General features: G+C 36.7%; 1 protein-coding gene across 3 annotated transcripts in view; it reads right to left on the bottom strand.

The window, feature by feature from the left end:
• NME7 (NME/NM23 family member 7) overlaps positions 1–25,175 on the bottom strand; it is a 227,262-nt gene that overhangs the window by 96,804 nt on the left and 105,283 nt on the right. For all 3 annotated transcript variants that reach the window (XM_070497395.1, XM_070497394.1, XM_070497396.1), the window contains exons 8-9: positions 8,686–8,750; positions 4,879–4,947 (exon numbers count right to left, since the gene is read on the bottom strand). In XM_070497395.1, coding sequence (XP_070353496.1) covers positions 4,879–4,947; positions 8,686–8,750 — 134 coding nt within the window. The remainder of the gene's footprint in view (positions 1–4,878; positions 4,948–8,685; positions 8,751–25,175) is intronic.

The following is a 25,175-nucleotide window of genomic DNA, read 5'->3' as shown; positions in this document are numbered from 1 at the left end:
AGAAAATCAAAGATATTAAAAAGACCCAAATGGAACTTCTAGAGATGAAAACTACATCTGAATTGACAAGTACACTGGATGGGATGAACAAGAGAAGGTGCTGCAGAAGAACAACGAATTGGAAGGCATGCAATAGAAACTATTCAAAAGCAAGCATGGAGAGAAACTTGAATCAAGGAAAATGAAAAGACAAATGACCTGTGGGAAAATCTCAAGCTGTCTAATATATGTGTAATTGGAGTCCCAGAAGAAGAGAAGAAAGGGTGATGAACAGAAAAATATTTCTAGAATAAATTGCTAAAAAGTTTTCAAAATGGATGAAACCCATAAGTCTACATATCCAACCAAATACAAGGAGGATAAATGTAAGGAAAAGTACAGTAAGGCACATTATAATCAAATTGGCTAAAAAACAAACAAAAACTCAGTTATAAATAGTAAAATCAGTAACAGAAAACTCTTAAAAAAAAGCAAAAAGAAAAAAAGGCATATAACAGTGGAACAAAGATAAAGATGAAAATAACAAAACAAAAACCTGTCAACCTGGAGTCCTATACGCAGGTAAGAAGATATTTTTCAAAATGAAGGAAAAATAACTTTTTCAGACAAACAAAATCTGAGAGAATTTACCACCAGCAGCCCTATACCATAGGAAATGTTAAAGGAAGTTCTTCAGATGGAAGGAAAATAATACCAGGAAAAAATACGGATTTGCATAAAACAATGGTAAACAATGTTTACCATTGAGGGTAAATATAAAATACATTTTTTCTTTTCTAGTTGCTGTGAAAGATAATTATTTGCAGCAAAAATATTAAAAGTGTATTGCAGGGTTTATAACATATAGAGAAGTAAAAGGTCTGCCAACAGCAGCACAGGGAATAGGAGGGGAAATGGAAGTAGATTATTTTAAGGTTCTCACTCCACATGTGAAGCAGTATAACGAAAACCATGGTCAAAGCAAAGTGCCCCTCGTAGTGTCTGGAAGACTCAATGAATGTACTTCTCTTCCCCTTAAGTGAGGAAGAAAACTTCAGGCAGAAATGAAAACAAATACAAAGACTTTGAGGCAGAAGTATAGGTGGGGGGTCTATGAAGACCAGTAAAGGAGCCAGGATGTTAGGAGCTGAGGGAGACTGTAGGAAAGCAGCAAGAGATGTGGACAGATCACGGAGGGCCACTTGAATGACTTTGGAGGGTTTATGATACACAATGTCAAAGTAAAATAAAGATAGTTTACTACAGAACATTCAAATATTAATCCCAACTCAGTCATCACATCCACTAGAAATGCCAGAAGTTAAAAGAGAAGAGAAAGGACTTCATAATTAATATGGTACACAGAACCCTACTCATTAGAAGCCCTAGATGTATTCCCTTGAAGTCAGTTTGCTATTTCACAAAGGTCATCTGTAATTTATTTTTTATGGATAATTATGTTGAGGCTGATTTTCTGTCTCATGATATTGAAGTACTGCCTACACATAAATGTCAAGAGGCAAGTTCTCAGTAGGGGTAGAAGGCCTGAACACATTATCCAAAAAGAGAGGGTTGAATTTTGTCTCCTTTCTTTCGTTTGTCTCTCTTTCTCTCTCTTTTTCAGTGTTAATAACAAATACCATTAAAAATACAAACATAAAGGGCTGCACAAAATGAAAATAAAAAACATGTTGAAAAAAGGGCTCCATCAAAAGCGTAACATACTCCTTAAAAAATGGACTCTTCAGTTCATTCTCAAGTCACCTAGGTTTTTACTTAAGTAAAAAATTATCAAATAAAGAATCTGTTTCCTCCACAGCCCTTGAGTACTCTCCTCAGGCAGCTGCACTGGAACCATTTGATTTAATGTCTATCCTCACCGGAACACAAGCTCCATGAACGCAGGTAGTGCGCTTTTTTGTTGTTCATCTCTACATCCCTGTATCCAACACATTGCCTGGCACACAGTCGGTACTCAATGTATGTGTGGTAAATAACTGGACCATGATTACACTATGAGACAGAAATTATTACCTTTTCATGATTGCAAATGCTGAGGCAGCAAATATACGTGTAAATGATCAAGATGGAATCTACTACAGAGAATTATATCAGATATAATAATAATAGTAATACAACAATAGCTAATATTTGTGGAGTACTCTCAATATGTGAGACTGCTTTACATTATCTCATTTAAAGAAAATGAAATGCTGCATATCACTATATAGCATTCCATTCTATAAAATGGAAATAATGCTATTACTTCTCATTTTATAGATGGGTAAACTAAGGCTCAAAGAAGGTAAATAACTTGTCTATGGTCACAAAACTGGTGGATTTGGGATTTAAACCAAGCATCTCACTCCACAAGCAAAAAAAAGGAAAGGTCTACAGTTTGAAGCAAGTAATGTGGGAAACCCTAGAACCAGAGTTGAGTTACCAAACAATGTCTGTACAACAATGTCAGTGACACTGTACTAGTTACACTCTATATGCTACATTTAAGAGGATCATTTCACACCCTTACACCAACATATCTTTAAATTTAGCATAATAAAATGGATGGAACCATTAATATGATCTTATAGCTTATCATCTACTTTAGAAATAAAAATCTGAAGACAAGGTGGGTAAAGTCTTGTACCAAAAGTCAGAGTAAGAATCATGTTTTTGTCCCATTAAACTATATTGCCTCTTAAGATTATTTTTACAGGCCCTACTTCATAGTTGGATAAACCTCCTACAATTAAGTGGCATGCAGCATTTAAAAATTTACCTCTTCTTTGAACTTAAACTCAAGTCCTGGATATTAACTATCATGAGGAAGAAGAGGCCCATCAGGAAACACAATCACAACAGCAAGTGACCCTCAGGATTTGATGACATTAAAGAATGATTTAATGATTTTGCTACTGTCATTCAAGATTTCTTAGGGGAAATGACACATCTATGCAGTGATTTTTATCCTTGCCTCCAGAATCCCACGATCCAAAAATCAGAAGAGTAAAGGAGTATTACACAAAAGAAATCGCATGTATGGTATTTTTAAAGTACAAAACAGAAGACTTATTAAAAGTTAGAGATGAGGTGTTTTTTTTTAAAAAGTTGCTTTCCAAAGGGAAATATGGCCTAACTCAGATATACACACAAAACACTAGTGCCCTCAACTACTATTTGTTATCAAATTCAATACTACATGATAGTGTATGAACATATGACTAAACATCAAGGCTGCTGTGGGATATGTCTCCATGAGTTTACCTTACATACAAAAAAATTATAATATAACGTGAATTAATAAAAGTGGCTGCTTTTAACCATATTTTTTTTAAATCAAATTGAATAAAAGAAAACGCATAAAAGAAATATTTAAGAAATGGAAAAATGTTGTGACTGGTTGAATAAATGATGTTAAGAAAAGTACACATTTTAAAATCTTCTTCCATTTAAGAAAAGAAAAGGCTTAGCTTTAAAATGAAGAAGCTGGTAAGATTAAAGTTTGATAAGCTATAACAAAAGGAAAAACACTCTGGTTCCCCTTAAGAAGGGTAGAACACTACCAGCATGCCAAATGCAAAATAGAGTATTTCACTACTGGTGAGCTAAATAAGATGTAGAGCTAAATAAAATGAAGGCTCAGGCCAGTTCCTGGACCAATAGTCACTGACTAATTGCTGGAGGAACTCAAGGGTGGGTTTGGAAGTATTTAACTGTTTTCCAAATTTCCTTTCTCCTTTTGTTATTTTAAGGAGATGCAATCACCAACCACCCAGACTGACCAAGCCTCAGCATGAGAGCTACACCTATGACCTTTGCCTTATTTTTAATGCTAAGATCTCTCCAGGAGGAGCTTAGGCCTTATTACCACAACCTGCAGTATATGTGGAAGCATCTTTTCCAGCTGAGCCTGTGCAAGCAAATACCCATCTCTCCCTTTTGAAGATTCATTCCCCATCTGAAATAAAAGGTCCCTGCTCCCCTTTGTTCAGGGAAAGCCATGACTTTGGAAATGATTCTGTGTGGTCTCCTATTTGCTGCAAATATACTTGACGTTGTGAGACAACTACTTCTGGTGGAGAGTCTGAGTTAACTTGCCAGGAGGTGAACACACAGTGGCTTCGGTAACAAGTGCGTTTTTCCTTTTTTAAGGTAGATTGGAAGGAAAGGGCACAGAGACGTGAGGAGAGAGTACTCCAGTCTCATTGTCAGGAATAGGGAACTTTATGCAAAAAGAAAAGCCAAAACTCTCTATAAAACAACATGGGTGATGAGGCAGCCCACCAGCATAAATGTATCTAAGATACCTTGATAAAGAGGGCAAGGAAACTGACTTTGATTAAATATCTACTATGTGTTATTTTAAGGAACAAGATTTGGCTCGTTTTAATGCAGTCATGTGTTTTCGAGAACGTATTTCATTGCCCTCTGAACAACTCCCTTTAAGTCTTATTTCTTCAGGCTCAGCCACATTTTCAGATGAATCTATCTGCACTTGTGTCATTGAAGTAGCTATGAAGTACTGCTATGGAGTTATAGGATAATGTTAAGAATGATTTGCTTTATCCTCCGAAAGTATTTTGGACAGTCTTCCACTCTGTGAATATTGTAAACCTCATATATAACGTCAACATGTGTCAATATGTCAGCAAGTTTTTTCTTTTTCGCATTCCCGTATATTTTGTTTCATAAATTAAACAATTTCATATTTTTAAAACTGATCCACTGGCTCTCAGGGATAAGAATGCCTCACTCACTGGGTATGATAAGCTGGCAACTGGAACAATCACAAATACTTTAAGGAATACTTTCATGATTATAAATTGTACTGAGATCTCTAAGATATGAGAGCACAAATTGTTTTCAGTACCAATGCTTTACTTTTAATCTGATACTTACGTTATACTCAGATACTACTCCTTTATAAACTTCATAAAACTCTTCAACATTAACCCGATCCATGTTGAACTATATTTAAAAAAAAATAAGAAGCAGCCAATCAACAAAAGAGAATAAAATGAGCCACACTTAGTACTCAAAATTTATGATTTCTTGGGTATATTTTCTTTACTTTAAAACGTAAACCTTGCATAAATTAAACACTCTGAAGAAAAAATGTTATTAAAGATCAGCTCATCAGTAATAAAAATATATAACATTTATTGAGTACTTAAGGTGTCAAGCATTGTTCTAGGTCCTGTATGATGCGGGGTCGGTGAGCCGAGGAGTCGAAAGAAAGATTTCTTAGACTCTTAAGATCTGGCAGTAGTGCTCTTTTATTTAGAGAATAGTATAGAATAGCATGGGGACAGGACCCATGGGCAGTCAGAGCTTCTGCTGCTGCCGCTTCTGCTGCCCCCGCTGGCATGGGGACAGAGCCCATGGGCAGGCAGGGCTGGTGCGTGGGGACAGGACCAACGGGCAGTCAGAGCTCCTGCTGCTGCCCCAAGTTGAGGGTTAGGGCTAAATTTAAGGCATAGGTATGTGAGTTATCTCTTTACAAGACAAAGAATATGTAAAAAAGTTAAAATGGTATCAGTGCCCGTATGGTCTGGCCATTTGGCGGTCCCACAACTTTTAGATAAGAATCAAAACGGATTGAGTAAATGGCAGAAGTCACCGCTTGAATTTTATCCTCGGCTAAAGACAAAGGAGGATTTGTGGGGGGGAGGGTCAGTTACATGAGGTTGCCAGACAGTAACCAACTTAAGTTCTTGCCTCTGGCATTGATTAAGAGCTTCTAGAGATAAGACCATCCCCCCTTCTTCCTGGCACAGAGAGGGAGGCATCTTCACAGATAGAGGTTTCCCTTAGAAATGTAAATGTTTCCCAACAAAGGGGCAAACAAATTCCACTCCTTGGAGCCTGAATCTCATCTGTAGTTTTAAAACTAATCAGCCTAAAAATCCTCATCATAAGCCATTTTAAAATTAAGCAGCCTAAAAATCCTCATCACTGTACATGCATCATCTCACTGCACCCCCACAACAACCCTACGACAGAAGCAGTATCAGTACTGTTAATAGCCCCAGTTTACAGAAGAGGCTAAGACTCTACTTCTCTCTGAATAAAACCTCATTCTTGATACAAAAAAAAAGAGATACACAGTGTTATGCTGTTTACTGATAGATCAGTGTCACAACAAAGAAATATTACTAAATACAAGTACTTCAGATTCGTATTTCAGATTTGTAAAAGGTGCTGAAAATAATACCCTTCTCCTCACAGGCATTCAGAAAATCATAATAAAGCACTTATACAAGTCATCTGGAATTCCTACTACTCTTCAAAAAGAATTGTAAGACTATGCTCACAAGATAAGCCCATAAAGATTCATCCTTATCCAGACTGGATTCAAACTTAGTTAGAAATAAAGTTTCATTAAGTTCTAGAGTCTCAAGAACTAAAACCTTAATTTTTTAAAAAGTAGCCTCAGAATTTCCAATCTATTTTCCCCCTTACTTTCCTTCTTTATTGTTGCCAGGATTGAAGATCCCTGAGGAATTTATGCCTACTCAGACAATAATTCAAACTAGGAGGATTTATTTTCATAGGCAACATAACTATCACAGAGAGAGAATTTTGTTTGATTTCAGTTTTATCCTGTTGACAAATAAAATGGCAAGCAATAGGATATATTGGAGTATATGAGGAGCCATTTGTTGTAAACCTAATTTGACCTGACCTTGTCTTTCCAAAAGGGCCTGACCAAGGCCTTTGAGTATGCATTGTATATCTGCTTTAGAGATTCCCCATGGCAAGAGCAAAAGGCCCTTGACATAAAGGTGTAACTTCCCTCCCCCTCCCAACGTTGGCATTTCTTTAAGGATTAAGCATCTTTCCTTAGGTTAGAAACTGATTGCTGCGCTCACCTGTGACCACCCAGCTCAAGACAATAGACTTGCCTCCTGCTACGCCCGCCCACCGAGAGAGCAGACCCACTACCTGCTGTGTCCATCAAGCGCTGTGCTGACAGGGCAATCTTGTGACTATCGTGGGAGGGTCATTTCAATCATATGTGAAAAGTCCCGTATGGGGGTATATAACCACTCTGTATACCTCACTTCCTTGGTGCCCTTTCTTCCTTCGGGAAGAAAGGCCCCGGGTCACGGTCCTCAAATTTCAGCTCAGAATAAACTCACCCAAATTTTCATTTATAGATTGGTTATGGATTATTTTTGTCGACACTGTAAATTGCATTATTTACTTGTTATACTACAACGTGTATTATTAATACAACAAAATAATAACAGAACATATAATTTATTAAGTACTTAGTAATTTGCCCTGGAAATTCTATATAAGGCTTTGCGTAGGGTTATTGCACTTCATCCACAAAATAATTCATTGAGGCAAATAATAATGTTCTCATTCCCTAGCTGAGAAAACTAAAGATAAGAATGCTTAAAATTTGGCCAAGGTCACAGACCTAGAAAGTAGCTGACCCATGATTCAGAAACAAAGCTTCTGACTCTAAAAATCAATGTCTGCAATTGCCAGTAAACTACCATGCCTCAACCAGAGGTTTGATTAATTCTTTTTTTATTATTCTTGTTTTTACTGAGCACCTATTATGGCCAATCACTAGGTTGTAGGCCTAGAGTTAGATGTTTAAATGTTTAAATCTAAAATTTCCACAATGAATATTATTTAAGTAGGCTTACTTTCTACAATCCTGTGAATACGTCACCAAACTAACACTTTGAGAACGTTTGGCTAACAATTTCTTTATAGTCCTAGGTAACATTCTTCAAATATCAACTTCCTCATCAATCTCCAAGTTGCGCCTGATGACTTTGCAAACTAGTTCATATTTCCGACCTTTTTTGACTTACGGGCAGTCCCACCAATCAGGGACACAAAACAGGCAGTACCCCAATTAGTGCCCTGACCTCTGATTTCAGATGATCCTAAGACTTCACAAAAATCAAAAGCAGTTCCTTTTCAGAAAAAAGAGCACATAAATTTCACTGGTAAGAAAGTTCTCGGCTTCAAAATCAATATTTCCCTATCATAACAGCATAAACTTGCTGGTTTTCAAACATTGTAATTTTACCCAATTCTCATCAAATGCACTGGTGAGTACAGCACAAAGGTATGAGCCCTGCAGGAAAGGACGCTGTTTCTTCAAAGGAAGGTTTCCCGGAAACGTGTCCGCAGGGCAGTTGCGAATGATGGTGGGCTCCGGACACCCAGTGGTGTGACTGCCAACAGAGGGACGGAAACATGCTAACCCCAAAGAAGGTCCTGAGGGAATGTCCAGAAGGCCACAAAGGGCCCTGGGCAGGGACAACATCTGAACTGATTCGCTTCCTCCATTCTCTTCTTAGTCACGAATCCAGACAAGAGAAAACTCATTATAACTACTCACCTTAATTCTATTTTGTGTTTGTAAGAACTAAATACATTATTTTGGTCTGAATTTATTTTGCAGCTAAAGTTCCAGGAATTGTATAAACCTACCTTATAAGCTTAAATTAGGTGTACCATTTGAATATTAGTTCTCTCGGTGAAAGATGACATGGGTAAAATCATTTGAAAAACATTTTTGATTATAAGGTTATCAAGCTCAGTAAATATATCTTTGCATTTTGAATGTGTTGAGTTCTAGAGTGCACACAGAAAATTCAATGTAAAACATTTTAAAGCATACTTCAAAAAAAACACAATTCCTCAATAAGTTATGACTCATTGCAAACTACTTACCATCTGCATAGCTGAGATTTCAAAACCTGCATCTCGGATAGCCATCAGGATCTTCCCCAGCAGTCCTGAAAATACAGAACAAGTGGGTGCAAAAATACAAAATTTCTAAGGCATTTTAGTTTCTTAGAAATGCAAATTTTCTACATCAAAGTACTTTGCTTACACTCTATAGGAAGAAACCCCACATTTCTGCAGGGAAACTAAATCCCTAATACTGAGCATTGCATGTATTTACTTAGTAAGAGCTTCAGGAATATCAACAACAATCCTGAAGATTAAAAACTTTTAAGGGAAATTTTTCCTTTAAGGCCCCTGAGTCTAGTGATACAGAGCACATAAAAGTCAAACAAAACAATGTCAAAAAACAATTAAATGCCAAAGTACCAGATACAGAAGGAGTTCAAAGGAGGAGTTCAAAGCAGGAGAAAGATCAAATTAAAATTGAAGAGGTGGCCAGACGTTTCAAGGGAAAATGAGAGCATGAACTGGTGGTCTTCAGAGGCTTTAGATAGATGGGATTATATAGGGACAGAGATAGAAAGGAAGACAAGCACAGATCTGGGAAAATGTGAGCATGTACACATTGACTTAGTGTTAAAAAAAAAAAACACAAAAGCTGAAAAAGAAAAGAGATTTAATCCGAATTGATGATGGCCTTGGGTGTCGACATGAGGAATTAGGTCTTTTTCCCACAGATCAGTGACTTTTATAGTGGGGTCTGTAGACTCTGGGGGTCTGAGTCTGATTTTGAGATTCCGTTAGTTTGGCACAAAATCTTCTAAGTTTCTTTTTTTCAAGTGAACTAAAATTCTCTGTCTCCCCCCCACCCCAATATTCTAGATCATCTGGATGCTTACTTTGTAACCCCAAGTCACCAAGTAGTATCAGTGCCTGAATATGCATTTTTATTTACTCTCTTACTGCAGTCAAGTAGTACTATTTTAATTCCAGCAGGCTGAGGGATGGAAAAAGAAGAGGAGGACAGACCTATTTCTCAAATGATACATTTGTACCAAGTGAAGGCCAAATGATATCATAGTATACTATAGAGACAAAGGCTTCTCAGAAGTTTGAAGAATAGAGCAGGCCCATGCTGAACTCAGAGCAGTCTGTACAACATTCATGTTGAGCTTGGTAATTTAGTTTTGCAAATATCCTTTGCCACATTAATTTGTTAACTTAAATTTTATCCATTTTATAGTTTTGTTTGTAATGAATTTGTAAATTGTCTTAGTTATACAGTTGTATGTGCAAAAGAGCATGTTTAGTTTTATCTTTGGACATATTTAAGTTGCATTATAATTAAAATAATTTATGTCAACACTGGGATTCCATCAGAATATTTTTACTCCAAAAGGAAACACTGTCAAAAGAAATGGAGAAGTCACTGAAAACGTTGAACAGGAGAGTACAGGACAAAAGTAATGTTTTAGGGAGATGACTAATGTAATAATGACGGGCAAGCTGGTCTGAAGAAAGGAACAAGGCATAGTAAGAAGAGCAAAGGCTTTGTGGAATCAGCTAGCATCCCAACTGGACTTGGACGGCGGCAGACAAAGAGAGAAGTAACGAATTTACGACATTTCCAAACAAGAAGTAACAGGACGAAACTGGACACCGAGTGTGAAGATGAAGGAACAAAGGTTGTGTCTCTGTTGACTGGAAGAACGATAGCACCTTTAAGAAAAAAAACACCAAATTAAGGAAACGGCATTGAATTATTTTGCACATAGAAACAGAATTTTAGAGCAGATCACTGATCAGCATTTGAGGAGACAGCATATCCAATGACTGAAAAAAATCATCAAAGAATGAATGAACAAACTCCTTACACAAAATTAGTGATATGGGATTGCACTCCAATAGCTAGAGAGATGTAATGAGGGGTACAGAGAGGTTAGAGCTGAAATGATGAGAATGGATGACTGCTTGTTTAACAAAAAGAAGGGCCAAAGCAAAAAAGAGCTGACAGGAGTGAGTTTGGAGAAAATATCTGAAGTTTGGAGATTGAAGAATGAAAATTAATAAAGAAAGATATGTAAAAGGAGATGTGCAAGAGAATAAAGAATAAAAATACTACAGTAGTTTCACAATATCAAATGCAGAAGGAAATTTTTAGAATATAGGGATAGTCAAGAACTAAAGGAGATCAAAGACCCTGGGACCGGAGATAAAGCCTTTGGCTTAAGCAACATGGTCTGCTGATATTAAAGACATTTGAGAAAGTTTTGTCAACAGAATGTTAGGAAAGAGAAATTAGATAGTCTCCTAGAAATCTGTAACAAAGACTCAGATGACATTGGATATGGGACCATTAACCAAAATTCCAAATCTTTTATCGACAGGAAAAATATAGCCAGGAGTTAGGAAGGAAAAAAGTAAATTAACAATTATTGGGTGCTGAGCTCTTTCATATGAAATTATCCATTTAATCCTTAAGGAAATACTTTCAAACTGGGGCTACTATCCCACTGTAAAGATATGACTATATCAAGGTTTAAGGACGATAAATAACTTGCCTAAAATCACAAAGTTATTGGGTCTCTAAATCTCACTGTCTTTCTACAAGTTTTAATAAGAAAAAGGCATGCATTTGTGGAAATCTGATACATAAAATTCACTAGACATTATCTGTAAGGCAAGGACCATGTTCATCTTAGTAGTCATTGTACCTCCAGTGCCTGGCATAGTGTCTGGTATGTAGCAGGTGTTCAATAAATAGTTTGCTAAATTATAAAATTAATAAAAGGAATAACCAAAGAAACATATAATCATAGCTCTGCTTAATGCAAGTCTAAGGAATTCTAAGGTTCTTCAGAGCACAATTTGAAAACACTGGCAAACTGTAAAGAGGTAATTAAAGTTAGAGAAAGGAAAAAGACTTACTAAAAAATATTGGCTTAATGATTTGAGAAAAAAATTTCATACTTAATTCATGTCATATGCAAACTAATCCAAAATTAATTTAAAGCAAATGTAAAAAAATAAAGGCAGTTGAGTAGAAAAACACATAAGTGACTATTTTCCTCTCATGATAAAAGTAGCCTTTTCAAATATAAGCAGCAAAAAAAAAAAGGAGAGTTCTGTTTCTGCTATGGCTGAGTAGCTCCTTTTGGAACAACCTTCTCACAGATAACTACAAACTCTAGAAAAAACATAAAAACACAATTACCTGGAAGCACTGAGTGGGTTCCCTGTTTTTACAGTGTTTAGCTTGGGGGAAAACCAGTCTGCAAGGAAACTCTGATTGAAAATCCACATAATTAGAAAGCTTAAAGAACTAAAAGATAAGAGTTTTGGAACCACAGCCACTGGAAAGTGAGTACATAGATAGTCCCATAAAAAACAAGAGCCAGAGAAGGAAGCCTGAATTCTGTGTATAAGCTTTGCTCAAATCTTGGGAAAACTGAAGCATTCATGTATGCAGCAGACTCCAAGAAGGGCAGCTAAGATTAAAAGAAACGAACTGAGCTTTGAGTTACCACCTCCTAAAGTAGAAACAGAGATTACCCGATCAATTTAGCAAGTTTACTGCTAAATCCTGCTTGCATTTAAACTATCAATATACGTTAGAAAAAGATGACAAATTCCAGAATTTCTACACTATATCATTCACAATGTTCAGGATTCTATCCAAAAGTATTTGATACATGAGGAAACAGAAAAACATGACCTATTGACATGACAAAAGGGAATCAATGTAAAGCTTACCCTGGATGACACAGATGTTAGAATTAAGAAAGAAAGATTTAAAAATTACTTTCATAAATGCTTAATGAATGAAAAATATCCTCAAAATAAATGAAATGATAGTAAATCTCAAAAAAGAAATAAAAACTGTAAAAAAGAATAAAATGGAAGTAATAAAACCAAAAACTACATCTGAACTACAAAATTCACAGTAGAGACTTAGCAGAATAGGCATAAGAGTAGAGAGAGTCAGTGAATCCGAAGAGAGATCAACAGAAATTATCCAACTTCAAGAAAGAAGAGAAAATACTTGAAAAACAACGAATAGTAGCAGAGTGAAACAATACCAAAAAGTCTAACATACATGTAATTGGAGTCTAAAGTAAGACAGAAAATATGTAGAGATAATGGCTGAATTTTTTTCTAAATTTTGGTGAAAGTCATAAATTTAGATTCAAAAGGCCAACAAATCTCTACCAGGATTCCTTTTTTTTTTTTCCTAAAGAAAACAACTGGGCTTTTTATATAATCCAGCTGCTGAACATCAAAAATAAACTGACCATCTCAAAAGCAACCAGAGAAAGATGACACATTGTACATAGGAAATAACAATTTCAATGACTACTGACTTTTCATAAGAAAAATGGACGCCAATGGACAGCTGAACATTTTTAATGTACTAAAAGAAAAATAAAAACAGTCAACTTGAAATTCTCTGTCCAGCACAAAATCCTTCAGGAATGACAGTAAAATAAAGACATTTTGAAATAAAAGAAAACTAAAAGAATTTGTTGTGAGCAAACCCCTACTTCAAGAAACGTTAAAGGAAGTTATTTAAGCTGAAGGGAAATGAAACAAGATGGAATTAAGATCTTCAGGAAGAAATGACAAGCATAGTTAAAGGTAAATACGTGGGTAAATACAACAGACTATTTTTTCCTCTTAATTTCTTTAAAATACATATACCCAGTTAAAGCAAAAATTGTATTGTATTGTAATTGTATTACAACTAAATTGTACTGTAAATTCTAAAATGTATGTACATGTAATATATATATCAGAAATCTAGCATAAACCTGGTTAGAGAGGGTAAATGGACTGACACAATTAAACAATTTCCACATTTTATGTGAAGTGGTACAACATCAAGTCTAAAAGAAAGATTGTGAAAATTAAGTCTGTGTATTTTAATCCTTAGAACAGTGATTATCAAAGAATAGTCCTCAAACAAGCAGCATCATCACCTGGGAACTTGTCAGAAACGCAAATTCTTAGGACCAACACTAAACCCACTGAATCAGAAACGTAGCAGATGGAGACCAAAAGGCGTTGTTTTAACAGACCCTCCATGTGATTCTGTTACACACTAAAGTTTGAGAATCATAGTCCTTGAGTAACCACTCAAAAGAATAAAAGAAAAGATATATACCTAAAAGGCCAATGAATAAGTTAAAATGGGATTCTTAGAAATATCTAATTAGTCCAACAGAAGGAAGAAAAGGAAAGGAACAAAAGAAGGGAGAAGAATAGAAAATAAATAGTAAAAAAGTAAACCTAAAAAAATCTATTAATAATTACATTAAATGTCAGTGGACTAAAAATTCCCATTTAAAGGCAGAAATTTTAGATTAATTAATAAAACAGGATCCAATTATATACTATCTACAAGAAACCAATTTTAAATATAAAGACACAGGTATGTTGAAAATAGATAGATGGAAAAAGATGTACCATGCAAACAATAAGTATAAGAAAGCTGGAGTAGTTATATTAATTTTATATTAAGTAGAATTTATGACAAAGAGAATTACCAGAGATAAATGTCCCAAGAGGCATTGGGAGATGGTACTTTAGACAGAGAGCTGGAGGAAAATGAGTGTTCATAGCAAAAAGAGCTCTGACCAAAGGTACAGAAATGTAAAATAGCAAGGTTCCTTTGGTGGAGGGGACATGAAACAGAAGAGAATGTAGGAGAGTTGGCAGAAGCCATATGACGGAAGTTTTGGACCATATACAGAGGTTTGGATTTTATTCTAAGGCCAGAAGTTCTCATAACTTTTTGGTGTCATGGACCCCTTAACTCTTAGAAATTATTGAAAACTGTAAAAAGCTTTTATTTATAGAAGTATACCTATCAATGTTATATTAGAAAACAAATTTTAAAATATTTATTAATTCAAATACAACAAATTCTTTACATGTTAACATAAACACCATTTTTGTGAGAAAAATAACTATATTTTCCAAAAAACAAATTAGTGAGAAGAGTAGCTTTGTTTTATATTTTTAAAAATCTCTTTAATGTCTAACTTCATGGAAAGCAGCCGCACTCTCACATCTGCTTCAACCTTCAATCTGCTGCTGTGTGTTGTTTTGGTTAAAGTATATTTAGTTGAAAAACAGTGGAGTATTTTAATAACTTTTAATATAAGTATATAGTCTTTAGTTGACAAATGGTAGTTTCTTAAAAGCACATTGCAATACATAATTTCCAACTTCTTACCAATGAACTTTTTTTTACCTTGTTATGTTAAAATCCATTGGTCTATCTTGTACTTTGAATGAATCTTTTACCCATGCATGATTTTGTAACATCACACATTGATCATTTGGAAAACATTAGTTCACGGAGTTATGCAGATCTTCCAAATGCTGACTCATTTCATTACACCACACCAAAAAGACCACATTTGTCAATACCACTACCAACTTCACCAGAATAGTCTTTCAGTACTGGGAAGCTGTCAAGCGCAAGGTGGTGAACACAGTTTGCTAAGATTCTAATTTTTATTTGTAATTTTATCTTTTGGATTTTTATCTCTGGCAACAACTATTGTCAGATGTCATTTCTTTGAAATGACAAGCTTACTTAATTTGAAAAAAAAAAAAATGCCTGCCAAATACCCAAGTCTGAATAAACATAGTTTATCTGTCAGTCATTTTTTCAAGTAAAATGGTATCCCATGAAAAAGGCATCTAGCTGAGCTTACAATTCAAGCAATTGTACCCGTGCCTTCCCTAAAGGCAGCGTTCTATTTCAGTACGGAGCAAAAGTGCTTTATGTATACTTCACATTTCTTCACAGAGAAGATTAAAAAGGCCTATACTTGAGGGTCAAAAATTTATAAAATTAGTGATTTTTACTGCTTCTTGTCAAGTGAAAGTGGCTTTTTTTTTTTTTCTGCAAGCCTATGATGGTTAAAAATACATTAACTACTAGTAGAGTTTGCTGCCACTATCTGGATTTGTGCTAAGGCACCAGCAGTGTTCCCTACCATAGTTTGTGCACCATCAGTGCAAATGTCAACACATTTTAAAAGGCAAATAAACTCTTAGCATTATTATGAGAATAGATTTGATCTGAAGGATATCTAAAAGGTCTTACTATAACCAAGGAAATTCTTTTACATGATTACATAAGAATCCTGATCTAAATATCAAAGTAGTATCAAGCCCTATGCATTATAATCTTTATCTATTATAAAATCTGTAACTGCATTTAACTATGCCCTGTGGAACATATCAATTGAACAGAATAATTCTATTCAAAGAAACACCAAAAAAAGTTATAATCCAAGGAACATTGCCATTCTGCCAAGAACAGTCAGACACGAGTCAAGGATATTGCTTTTTTATATTCAGTTGGTTATGTGTGGAGGCAGCATAGAAGGCATTTAAGAAACCTGTTCTGTGTTTAACAGCTTGAAACAACAAACTGTCAATAATCATATGTCCTTTACTTTGTTCCAGATAGAAAATGTTCATGTGACTGAACAAATGACAATAACTATGTAAATGAAGTAGCAAACAAATAAAAAGTAAAATTGCATGCCACGCAGAGTTCAAGTGGGTCACATAAAGAGGACAGCTTGCTTTGTTTGGCTGATGTTTGCATAGCTGATTTGCTTTTATAATGGTTTGCTTATAGCTCCATGAACACTACCTCCTATATGTTTGAATGTCAAATCTCCTCTCCATCTCCTCCCAGTGCCTCGATTTATACCCTTATACTTTTCACTTGGATTGTTCAAAGCCTCTTTATAAGTGGCCACTCTGGATCTAATCAACAATATCAGACATCTATTGCTTTGTCCTTATAAAAGCTCTTGCTTCTTCTAGGATCAGGAGCACCCTATCCTCTATCAGGAAAATTCATCCCACAAGCCATTTGATTGAAAGGGGAGCTGCGATCCTCTATGTGACCCTATAATCATGGCTTCAGTGAGTGGTCAAGTGGGCACGAGACCTAAACAGGGTCAATCTTAGCACTCCACTTCCTAGGCCATTCACCTAGGATGGGCCTATAATTGTCGTAAGCCAATCAGAGTCCTTCCCTGGGAATTTTTTAGCTAGAATCAGGAAAAAAAAGCACTCTTTTCACTGTTTATAAGTATATGTGCCCTGCACTGCTGGCAACCTCCCCCTCTCCCAAAGTGCTGGGAAAAGCTTACCTAAAACCAGACAGCTGACAGTCAAGAGAAGCAAATATGAAAGACAGAGAGAACAGAGATACTGACCGAGTCTCCATCCAGAGTCCTCCCTAAGCCCAGCTTGACCCCTGTCCTCCTTGCAGCAGTGTGATTGAATGAGACAGTATTAGGGAATTCAAGTTGGGTTTCTATCAGTTGCATAAATAGCATCCTCATTAAGCCACCTCATTCATAGAGGAGGTGATGTACTGCAGCCTGGGAAGACAGGTTATAGTAGGAGGGGTAGAAAAAGAACAAATAGTAATTTTGAAAGCTGCTGTATTCTGAGTGTGCTGATTCTGATAGAAGAAGAATTAAGAGAGGGTATCAAAAATCCTATGCATGCCAAATGACCAAAAAGTAGGATTAGAAGATCCCTGTGTCTATGAAGTTCATAAAATGATTATGGCTGGAGAGGATAAAAGAAGTAACTGACAATAAAATACTCAGGTACATTAAAGTTCAAACAGTATTTTTAGAAATAGTAGACTTAACCATTTAAATGAAAACATGCTTGCACCAAATAAGGGAAAGAAAACTGCAAGATAATTGAACAAAACGGGCAGTTTAACACTAACTGGTGTCCACAATATAAAAGGAATAGTAAAGGTTTTCACACAATTCAATTCACATAACACAACATGTCCTGTACCACTTGGGGAAAACAAACTGGCCTTGGGCTTATAGGATGCAGGATGGACGCACAGGTGCATGATAAGGTATCCTAGGTCACCAAAGCAGGTATAACGGGTACAGGTTTAATGAGGAGCTAGTATAATGTTCAAGAGTCATTCAGGAATGGAAGCGGCAACATTCTGAAGGTGTCGGGGATCGGGACAAGCTTCTGAGAGTTACTGCGAAAATTCAGCTTGAATCTCAAGTGGAATCAAAGTTCAGATTTTTTTCAGTTTTAAATTAATACATAAATTGAAGTAGAATATGTATTTTAAGAATCCTTTGTTTCTCCCTCTAACCTGGTACCTGGTCAGGGTAAACAAATCAGTGTTAACACATCCGCCTTGATTCATCATCCCCGCAAGGTTGAGAGGCAGCCCTTATGAATTGAATTAGGATTACATTGCTTGTAACAGCCTAGAGTTGAAAATCAGTTGTTCTCTCGCCCCTTACAGCTGCCAAGGAGGGGTAAACCCTCCCACAGTGAAGGCATAGAGAGAGGAAGACTATCAACAAATTAGTACACATGACATATTTGGCCGGTGGCTAAGTGTATCAATTTGCTCTCCAGGCCACAGATGTAAGTGCTGGCAAATTATCCACTTTGAAGAGACTTCTCCTTGGTTTAACTCAACTTAACATCTCTATAGCATCAGTTTCTTTCCTCTTTTGTAAAAGGGGGTAGTACCTACCTCACAGGGTTGTTATGAGATTAAATGTGTCTTATATGTAAAATTCATAGCACAGACAATGGCACACAATAGCACTATTAGGTAATGTTAGCAGTCACAGAGTAGGACCAGACCCAATACAGTCAGAAGCGAGTTAGGATGAATTCAGCTGACTGCACAGCTTTGCTTACAGAATTAACATGAATTTAACTTTTAGCAGCACTATTAAAATGCAAGCGTTTTATATTTCCCATTTCACAAGAAAACATTGTGCTGCCAAGGTATCTCAAGGAGGCTGATGCTAGCGCCCAGGTCACACCTAATGAGATGGCTGCAGCGAGTGACGAGAATCAGACAACCAGGGTCACAGCAATACTCAGCTGCAGGCACAACAGGGTCTGACAGACCCACTGGTTCTCAGAAGGAAAGCCACTGTTGTCTAAGCCAGCAGTGCCTGGCAAATACAGTGACACATGCAAGTGGGAATCAGAGCAAGAAAAGAGGGAAAAAAGGGGGTCTCACATGGCACTTGACAAAGTTAGGCCTAAGTCTCTCTCCCACTGGGGACTCCTGGAAATATTTGAGGTGAACTTTGTAGAGAGCTGGAGTCCAGTACTAGCAGATGGGTGCATGTGTCAGTGAAACAATTTCTACTGGCTCATACAGAATACTTAACACTTGAAGAAGAATTTGAAACAGAAAGTTTGCCTATGAAAATCCCTACAAGGGGAAAACTAGCAAGATCACACGAAATACACTGTTTTTGTTTCTGGTGAGGAAGATTGGCCCTGTGCTAACATCTGTGCCAATCTTCCTCAATTTTATATGTGCGATGCCACCACAGCTTGGGTTGATGAGTGGTATGTAGGTCCACACCTAGGATCTGAACTTGTGAACCCAAGGCCACCGAAGTGGAGCACACGAACTTAACCACTATGCCACTGGGCTGGTTCTGATTAAGTCAATTTGTTTATATCAATTATTTTTTTTATTGAGTTCATAATAGTTTACATCAACGTGAGATTTCAGTTGTACATTAATTTCTTGACTGTCACCACATAAGTGCTCCCCTTCACACCCTGTGCCCACCTCCCATCCCCCTCCCCCTGGTAACCACTGAACTGTTTATATTCCACATATGAGTGAAATCATCTGGTGTTTGTCTTTCTCAGTCTGGCTTATTTTGCTCAGCATAATTCCCTCTAGGTCCTTCCATGTTAATGCAAATGGGATGAATTTGTCTTTTTTCTGACTGAGTACTATTCCATTGAATATATACACCATATATTCTTTATCCAATCATCAGTTGATGGGCACTTGGATTGTTTCCATGTCTTGGCTATGGTAAATAATGCTGCAAGGAACATAGGGGTGCATATGTTATTTTGGATTGTTGATTTCAAATTGTTTTGGTAAATACCCAGTAGTGGGATACCTGGCTCATATGGTTGTTCTTTTTTTAATTTTTTTGAGGAATCTCCACACTGTTTTCCATAGTGGCTGTACCAGGTTGCATCCCCACCAGCAGTGTATGAGGGTTCCTTTCCCTCTACACCCTCTCCAACATGTTATTTTTAGTCTGAGTGATTATAGCCATTTTAACAAGCAAAAGGTGGTATCTTAGCATAGTTTTGATTTGCATTTACCTGATGATTAGTGATGTTGATCATCTTTTCATGTGTTTATTGCCCATCTGTATATCTTCTTTAGAAAAATGTCTGTTCATATCCTCTGTCCACTTTTTGATGGGGCTGTTTGTTTTTTTATTGTTCAGTTATGTTAATTCCTTATATATTATGGAGATTAACCCCTTATCAGACATACGATTTGCAAATATTTTCTCAAAATTGGTGGGTTGTCTCTTTGTTTTGATTTTAGTTTATCTGACCTTGCAGAAGCTCTTTAGTCTGATGAATTCCCACTTGTTTATTTTTTCCTTTCTTTCCCTGTCTGAGAGGACATGGTATTCAAAAAGATCCTTTTTAGTTCAATGTCAAAAAGTGTATACCAATATTATCTGCTAGGAGTTTTATAGTGTCAGGACATATCTTCAAGGCTTTGATCCATTTTGAGCTTATTTTTATGTATGGCATGAGGTAGTGGTCTACCTTCATTCTTTTGCTTGTGGCTGTCCAGTTTTCCCAAGACTATTTATTGAAGAGACTATCTTTTCCCCATTGTATGTTCTTGGTACCTTTGTCAAAGATTAGCTGTCCGTAGATGTGTGATTTTATTCCTGGGCTTTCATTTCTGTTCCATTGATCTGTGTACCTGTTTTTGCACCAGTACCATGCCGTTTTCACTATGGCTTTGTAGTACATTTTGAAGACAGGGATTATGATACACCCAGCTTTGTTCTTTTCTCTCAGGATTGCCTTAGCAATTCGGGGTCTTTGATTGCCGCCTATGAATTTTAGTCATTGGGATTCTGATAGGAATTGCATGGATTGCATTGAATCTATAGATTGCTTTGGGTAGTATGGAGACTTTAACTATGTTTATTCTTCCAATCTATGAGCAAGGAATCTCTTTCCATCTCTTTATGTCATTATTAATTTCTCTCAGTAATGTCTTACAGTTTTCATTGTATAAGTCCTTCACCTCCTTAGTTAAATTTATTCCTAGGTACTTTATTCCTTTAGTTGCGATTGCAAATGAAATTGTATTCTTAAGTTCTCCTTTCTGTAAGTTTGTTATTGAAGTATAGAAAAGCAATTGATTTTTGTAAGTTAATTCTGTATCTTGCAACTTTACTGTAGTTAATTATTTCTATGAGTTTTCTGATGGATTTTTGGGGGTTTTCTATATATAAGATCATGTTGTCTGCAAATAGCGAGAGTTTCACTTCTTCACTCCCTATTTGGATTCCTTTTATTCCTTTGTGTAGCCTAATTGCTCTGGCCAAAACCTCCAGTACTATGTTGAATAAGGGGGGTGATAATGGGCATCCTTGTCTTGTTCCTGATCTCAGGGGGATGGTGTTCAGTTTTTGCCCATTGAGTATGATGTTGGCTGTGGGTTACTCATATATGGCCTTTATTGTGTTGAGGTAATTTCCTTCCATCCCCATTTTGTTAAGAGTTTTTATCATAAATGGCTGTTGGGTCTTGTCAAATGAATTCTCTGCATCTATTGAGATGAGGATGTGGTTTTATTCCTCAATTTGTTGATGTGGTGGATCACGTTGATTGATTTGCAGATGTTGAACCATCCTTGTGTCCCTGGTATGAATCCCACTTGATCGTGATGTATGATCCTTTTGATGTATTGTTGAATTTGGGTTGCCAAAATTTTGTTGAGGATTTTTGATCTATGTTCATCAGCTATATTGGCCAGTAGTTTTCCTTTTTGTGCTCTCCTTGTCAGGCTTTGGTATCAGAGTGATGTTGGCCTTGTAGAATGAGTTAGGAAGTGTTCCATCTCCCCTAATTTTTTGGAATAGCTTGAGAAGGATAGGTATTAAATCCTCTCTGAAAGTTTGGTAAAATTCCCCAGGAAAGCGATCTCGTCCTGGGGTTTTATTCTTTGGGGTGCTTTTGATTGCTGTTTCAATCTCTTTCCTTGTGGTTGGTCTATTCAGATTGTCTGTTTCTTCTTGACTCAGCTTTGGGAGGTTGTAAGAGTCTAAGAATTTATCCATTTCCTCTAGATTATCCATTTTGTTGGCATATAGTTTTTCATGGTATTCTCTTATAATCCGTCATATTTCTGTGGAGTCTGTTGTTGTTTCTCCTCTTTCATCTCTGATTTTGTTTATTTGAGCTTTCTCTCTTTTTTCTTTGTAAGTCTGTTTGGGAGTTTGTCAATTTTCTTTGTCTTCTCAAAGAACCAGCTCTTTGTTTCATTGATCCTTTCTACTGCCTTTTTTGTTTCAATAGCATTTATTTCTGCTCTGATTTTTATTATTTCTCTCCTTCTGCTGAATTTGGGTTTTGTTTGTTGTTTTTCTAATTCAGTTAGGTGTAATTTGAGATTGCTTATTTGAGATTTTTCTTGTTTTTTAAGGTGTACCTCTACTGTGATGAATTTCCCTCATAATACAGCTTTTGCTGCATCGTATATGAGTTAGTATGGTATGTTATCATTTTCATTTGTCTCCAGATATTTTTTGATTTCTCCATTAATTTCTTCAATGATCCATTGCTTATTCAGTAGCATGTATTTTAGTCTCCACATCTTTGTCCCTTTCTCAGCTTTTTTCTTGTAACTAATTTCTAGCTTTACACCATTATGATTGGAAAAGATTCTTGCTATTATTTCAGTTTTTTAAATTTATAGAGGCATGCCTTGTTTCCGAACACATGGTCTTTCCTTGAGAATGTTCCGTGTGTACTTGAGAAGAATGTGTATTCTGCTGTTTTTGGGTGGAGTGTTCTATATATATCTATTAAGTCCAACTGCTTTAGCTTTTCGTCTAATTACACTGTTTCCTTGTTGATTTTCTGTCTGGATGCTCTATCCATTGATGTGAGTGGGGTGATCAGGTTCCCTAATATTATTGTGTCATTATTAATATCTTCTTTTAGGTTTGTTAATAGTTGCTTTATGAACTTTGGTGCTCCTGTGTTGCATACATAGATATTGATAAGTGTTATTTCTTCTTGATGGAGTGTCCCTTTGATCATTATATACTGCCCCTCTTTGTCTCTCTTTACCTGTCTTATCTTGAAGTCCACTTAGTCTGATATAAGTATTAAAATACCTACTTTCTTTGTTTTCCATTAGCTTGGAGCATCATCTTCCACCCCTTCAGGCTGAGCCTGTGTTTGTCATTGGAGCTGAGGTGTGTTTCCTGGAGGCAGCAAATTGTTAGATCTTGTTCTTTAATCCTTCTTGCCACTCTGTCTTTTTATTGGATAATTCAATCCATTTACATTTAGTGTGATTATTGATGTACAAGGGCTTAATGTTGTCATTATATCACTCATTTTCTGGTTTTGCTGCTGTTCCTTTGTTTCTCGTCCTGTGTGTTTTGGTCTACCCATCGAATTACATAGTTTTTTATGATGTGTTTCTTTGTTTTTTCCTTATTTATTTTTTGTGTCTCTGTTCTGCTTTTTAGGTAGTGGCTACCCTGAAGTTTGTATGCAGAATCTCGTGTACAAGATAGTCCATTTTCTGATGGCCTGTTATTTCCTTAGTCTAAACCAATTCAGTCACTTTCCTCCTCCCCTCCTAAGTTGTTTTTCTCCTGTCTTATTCCAACTTGTGTTGTGAATTTGTGGTTAAATTAACAAGATTGTCTTTGTTTGTGGTGTTTTCCTTCCCTTTAGCCTAACGCTATAGTTGAATATTTGCTATCCTATTCTGATTCTGTCTATCCATTTATCTCCTTACTCTGTGTTTTGTGACCCCTTTCTCCCTTTTTTTCTTTTTTCAGATATGAGGGCCTTCTTGAGGATTTCTTGTGTGGGGCGGGGCTCATGGCTATGAAGTCCCTTAGCTTTTGTTTGTCTGGGAAAGATTTAATGTCTCCCTCATATCTGAAGGATATTTTTGCTGGATAGAGTATTCTTGGCTGAAGATTCTTGTCTTTTAAGTTTTGAATATGTCGTTCCATTCTCTGCTAGCTTGTAAGGTTTCTGCAGAGAAATCTGCTAAAAGCCTGATGGGGTTCCTTTGTAGGTTATTTTCTTCTGCCTGCTGCCCTGAGTATTCTTTCTTTGTCAATCATTTTTGCCAGTTTTACTACTAAATGCCTTGCAGTAGGTCTTTTTACATTGACAAATCTAGGAGATATGGAAGCTTCTTCCACACAGATTTCCCTCTCTTGCCCTAGATTTGGGAAGTTCTCTCCTATTATTTCTTTGAACACACTTTCTCCTCCATTCTCCTTCTCTTCACCTTCTTGAATACCTATAATTCTTATGTTGCATTTCCTCATTGGGTTGGATATTTCTCAGAGACTTTCTTCATTTCTTTTTAGTCTTACTTCTCTCTCCTCCTGTCGGGAGTATTTCACTACGTCTATCGTCAATTATGCTAATTCGCTCCTCTATGATGTCCACTCAAGCGTTCAGGGAATTCATATTTTGTTTATCTCTTCCATTGTGTCTTTTATGTCTAATATTTCTGATTGAGTCTTCTTATAGTTTCAATTTCTTTTTTGAAGTAGCTCCTAAACTTGTTGAATTGTTTTTCTATATTCTTTTACCTCATTCAGTTTTTCGATGATGGGCATTTTGAATTCATTGTCATTTAGCTTACATATTCTGTGTCCTCAGCACTGAGTTCTGGGTGCTTGTCATTTTCTCTCTGGTCTGGAGATTTGATATAGTGCCCAATGTTAGAAGGTTGGGTCTTTCTCATTCTGATATTATGTGATGGTAGTTCTAGTCTATCACTACTGCATGGGGGTTGAGAGCCGCTTGTTCTGAGCTCCCAGGCTTCAGCCAAGATGGTGTGTGGCAGGTTGGGGGAGGGGCGCTTTCTCCAGTGTGCAGTCCGGGATTTCTTGATCAGCTCTGGATTTCTGGTCTTCTGGGGTCTTAGCTTGATGAGGTCACCCCCCTGCAAAAGCTTTCACCCCATTAGAGGGCTTCCCTCTAGGCTGCAAGGGCCCTAGGGAGTCCTAGGTGATCCCAGAAACAAGCATGCCCTTCCTTACTCCTTCCCTCATGGAGCCTACTGTGGCAGCAACCACAGTCTTTACCGGAGGGAGCAAAGATCTCTCTTACCCCATTCCAGCTCTTCCAAGGGGGCCTCCAGCCTCTCCACCCTCCGTCATGTGGCTGCATGCCTCTCCGAGGTTTTTGTGTTGTTAGGATATCTTCTGTTGGAGTACGGTTGCCCCTATTTGTTGTATGTTGGAGGGGAGAGAGTTCTGGGCAAGTTCACTCCACCATGATGCTAATGTCACTCCCCAAGTCAATTTTTAAAATAAACAAATCAAAATCACAAAACAAGATGGCAAAGGTAGGATCAATCAGTTTATAAACCCCCATCTAAAGACAGTCTCTGTTTGGGGTAAATGCTAAAGCCCAAC

Source organism: Equus asinus, chromosome 25 (genome assembly GCF_041296235.1).
Source record: "Equus asinus isolate D_3611 breed Donkey chromosome 25, EquAss-T2T_v2, whole genome shotgun sequence".
Taxonomy (NCBI): Eukaryota; Metazoa; Chordata; class Mammalia; order Perissodactyla; family Equidae; genus Equus; species Equus asinus.
The sequence above is the reverse complement of the archived record's forward strand: the minus strand, read 5'-3'. Positions and strand labels throughout refer to the sequence as shown.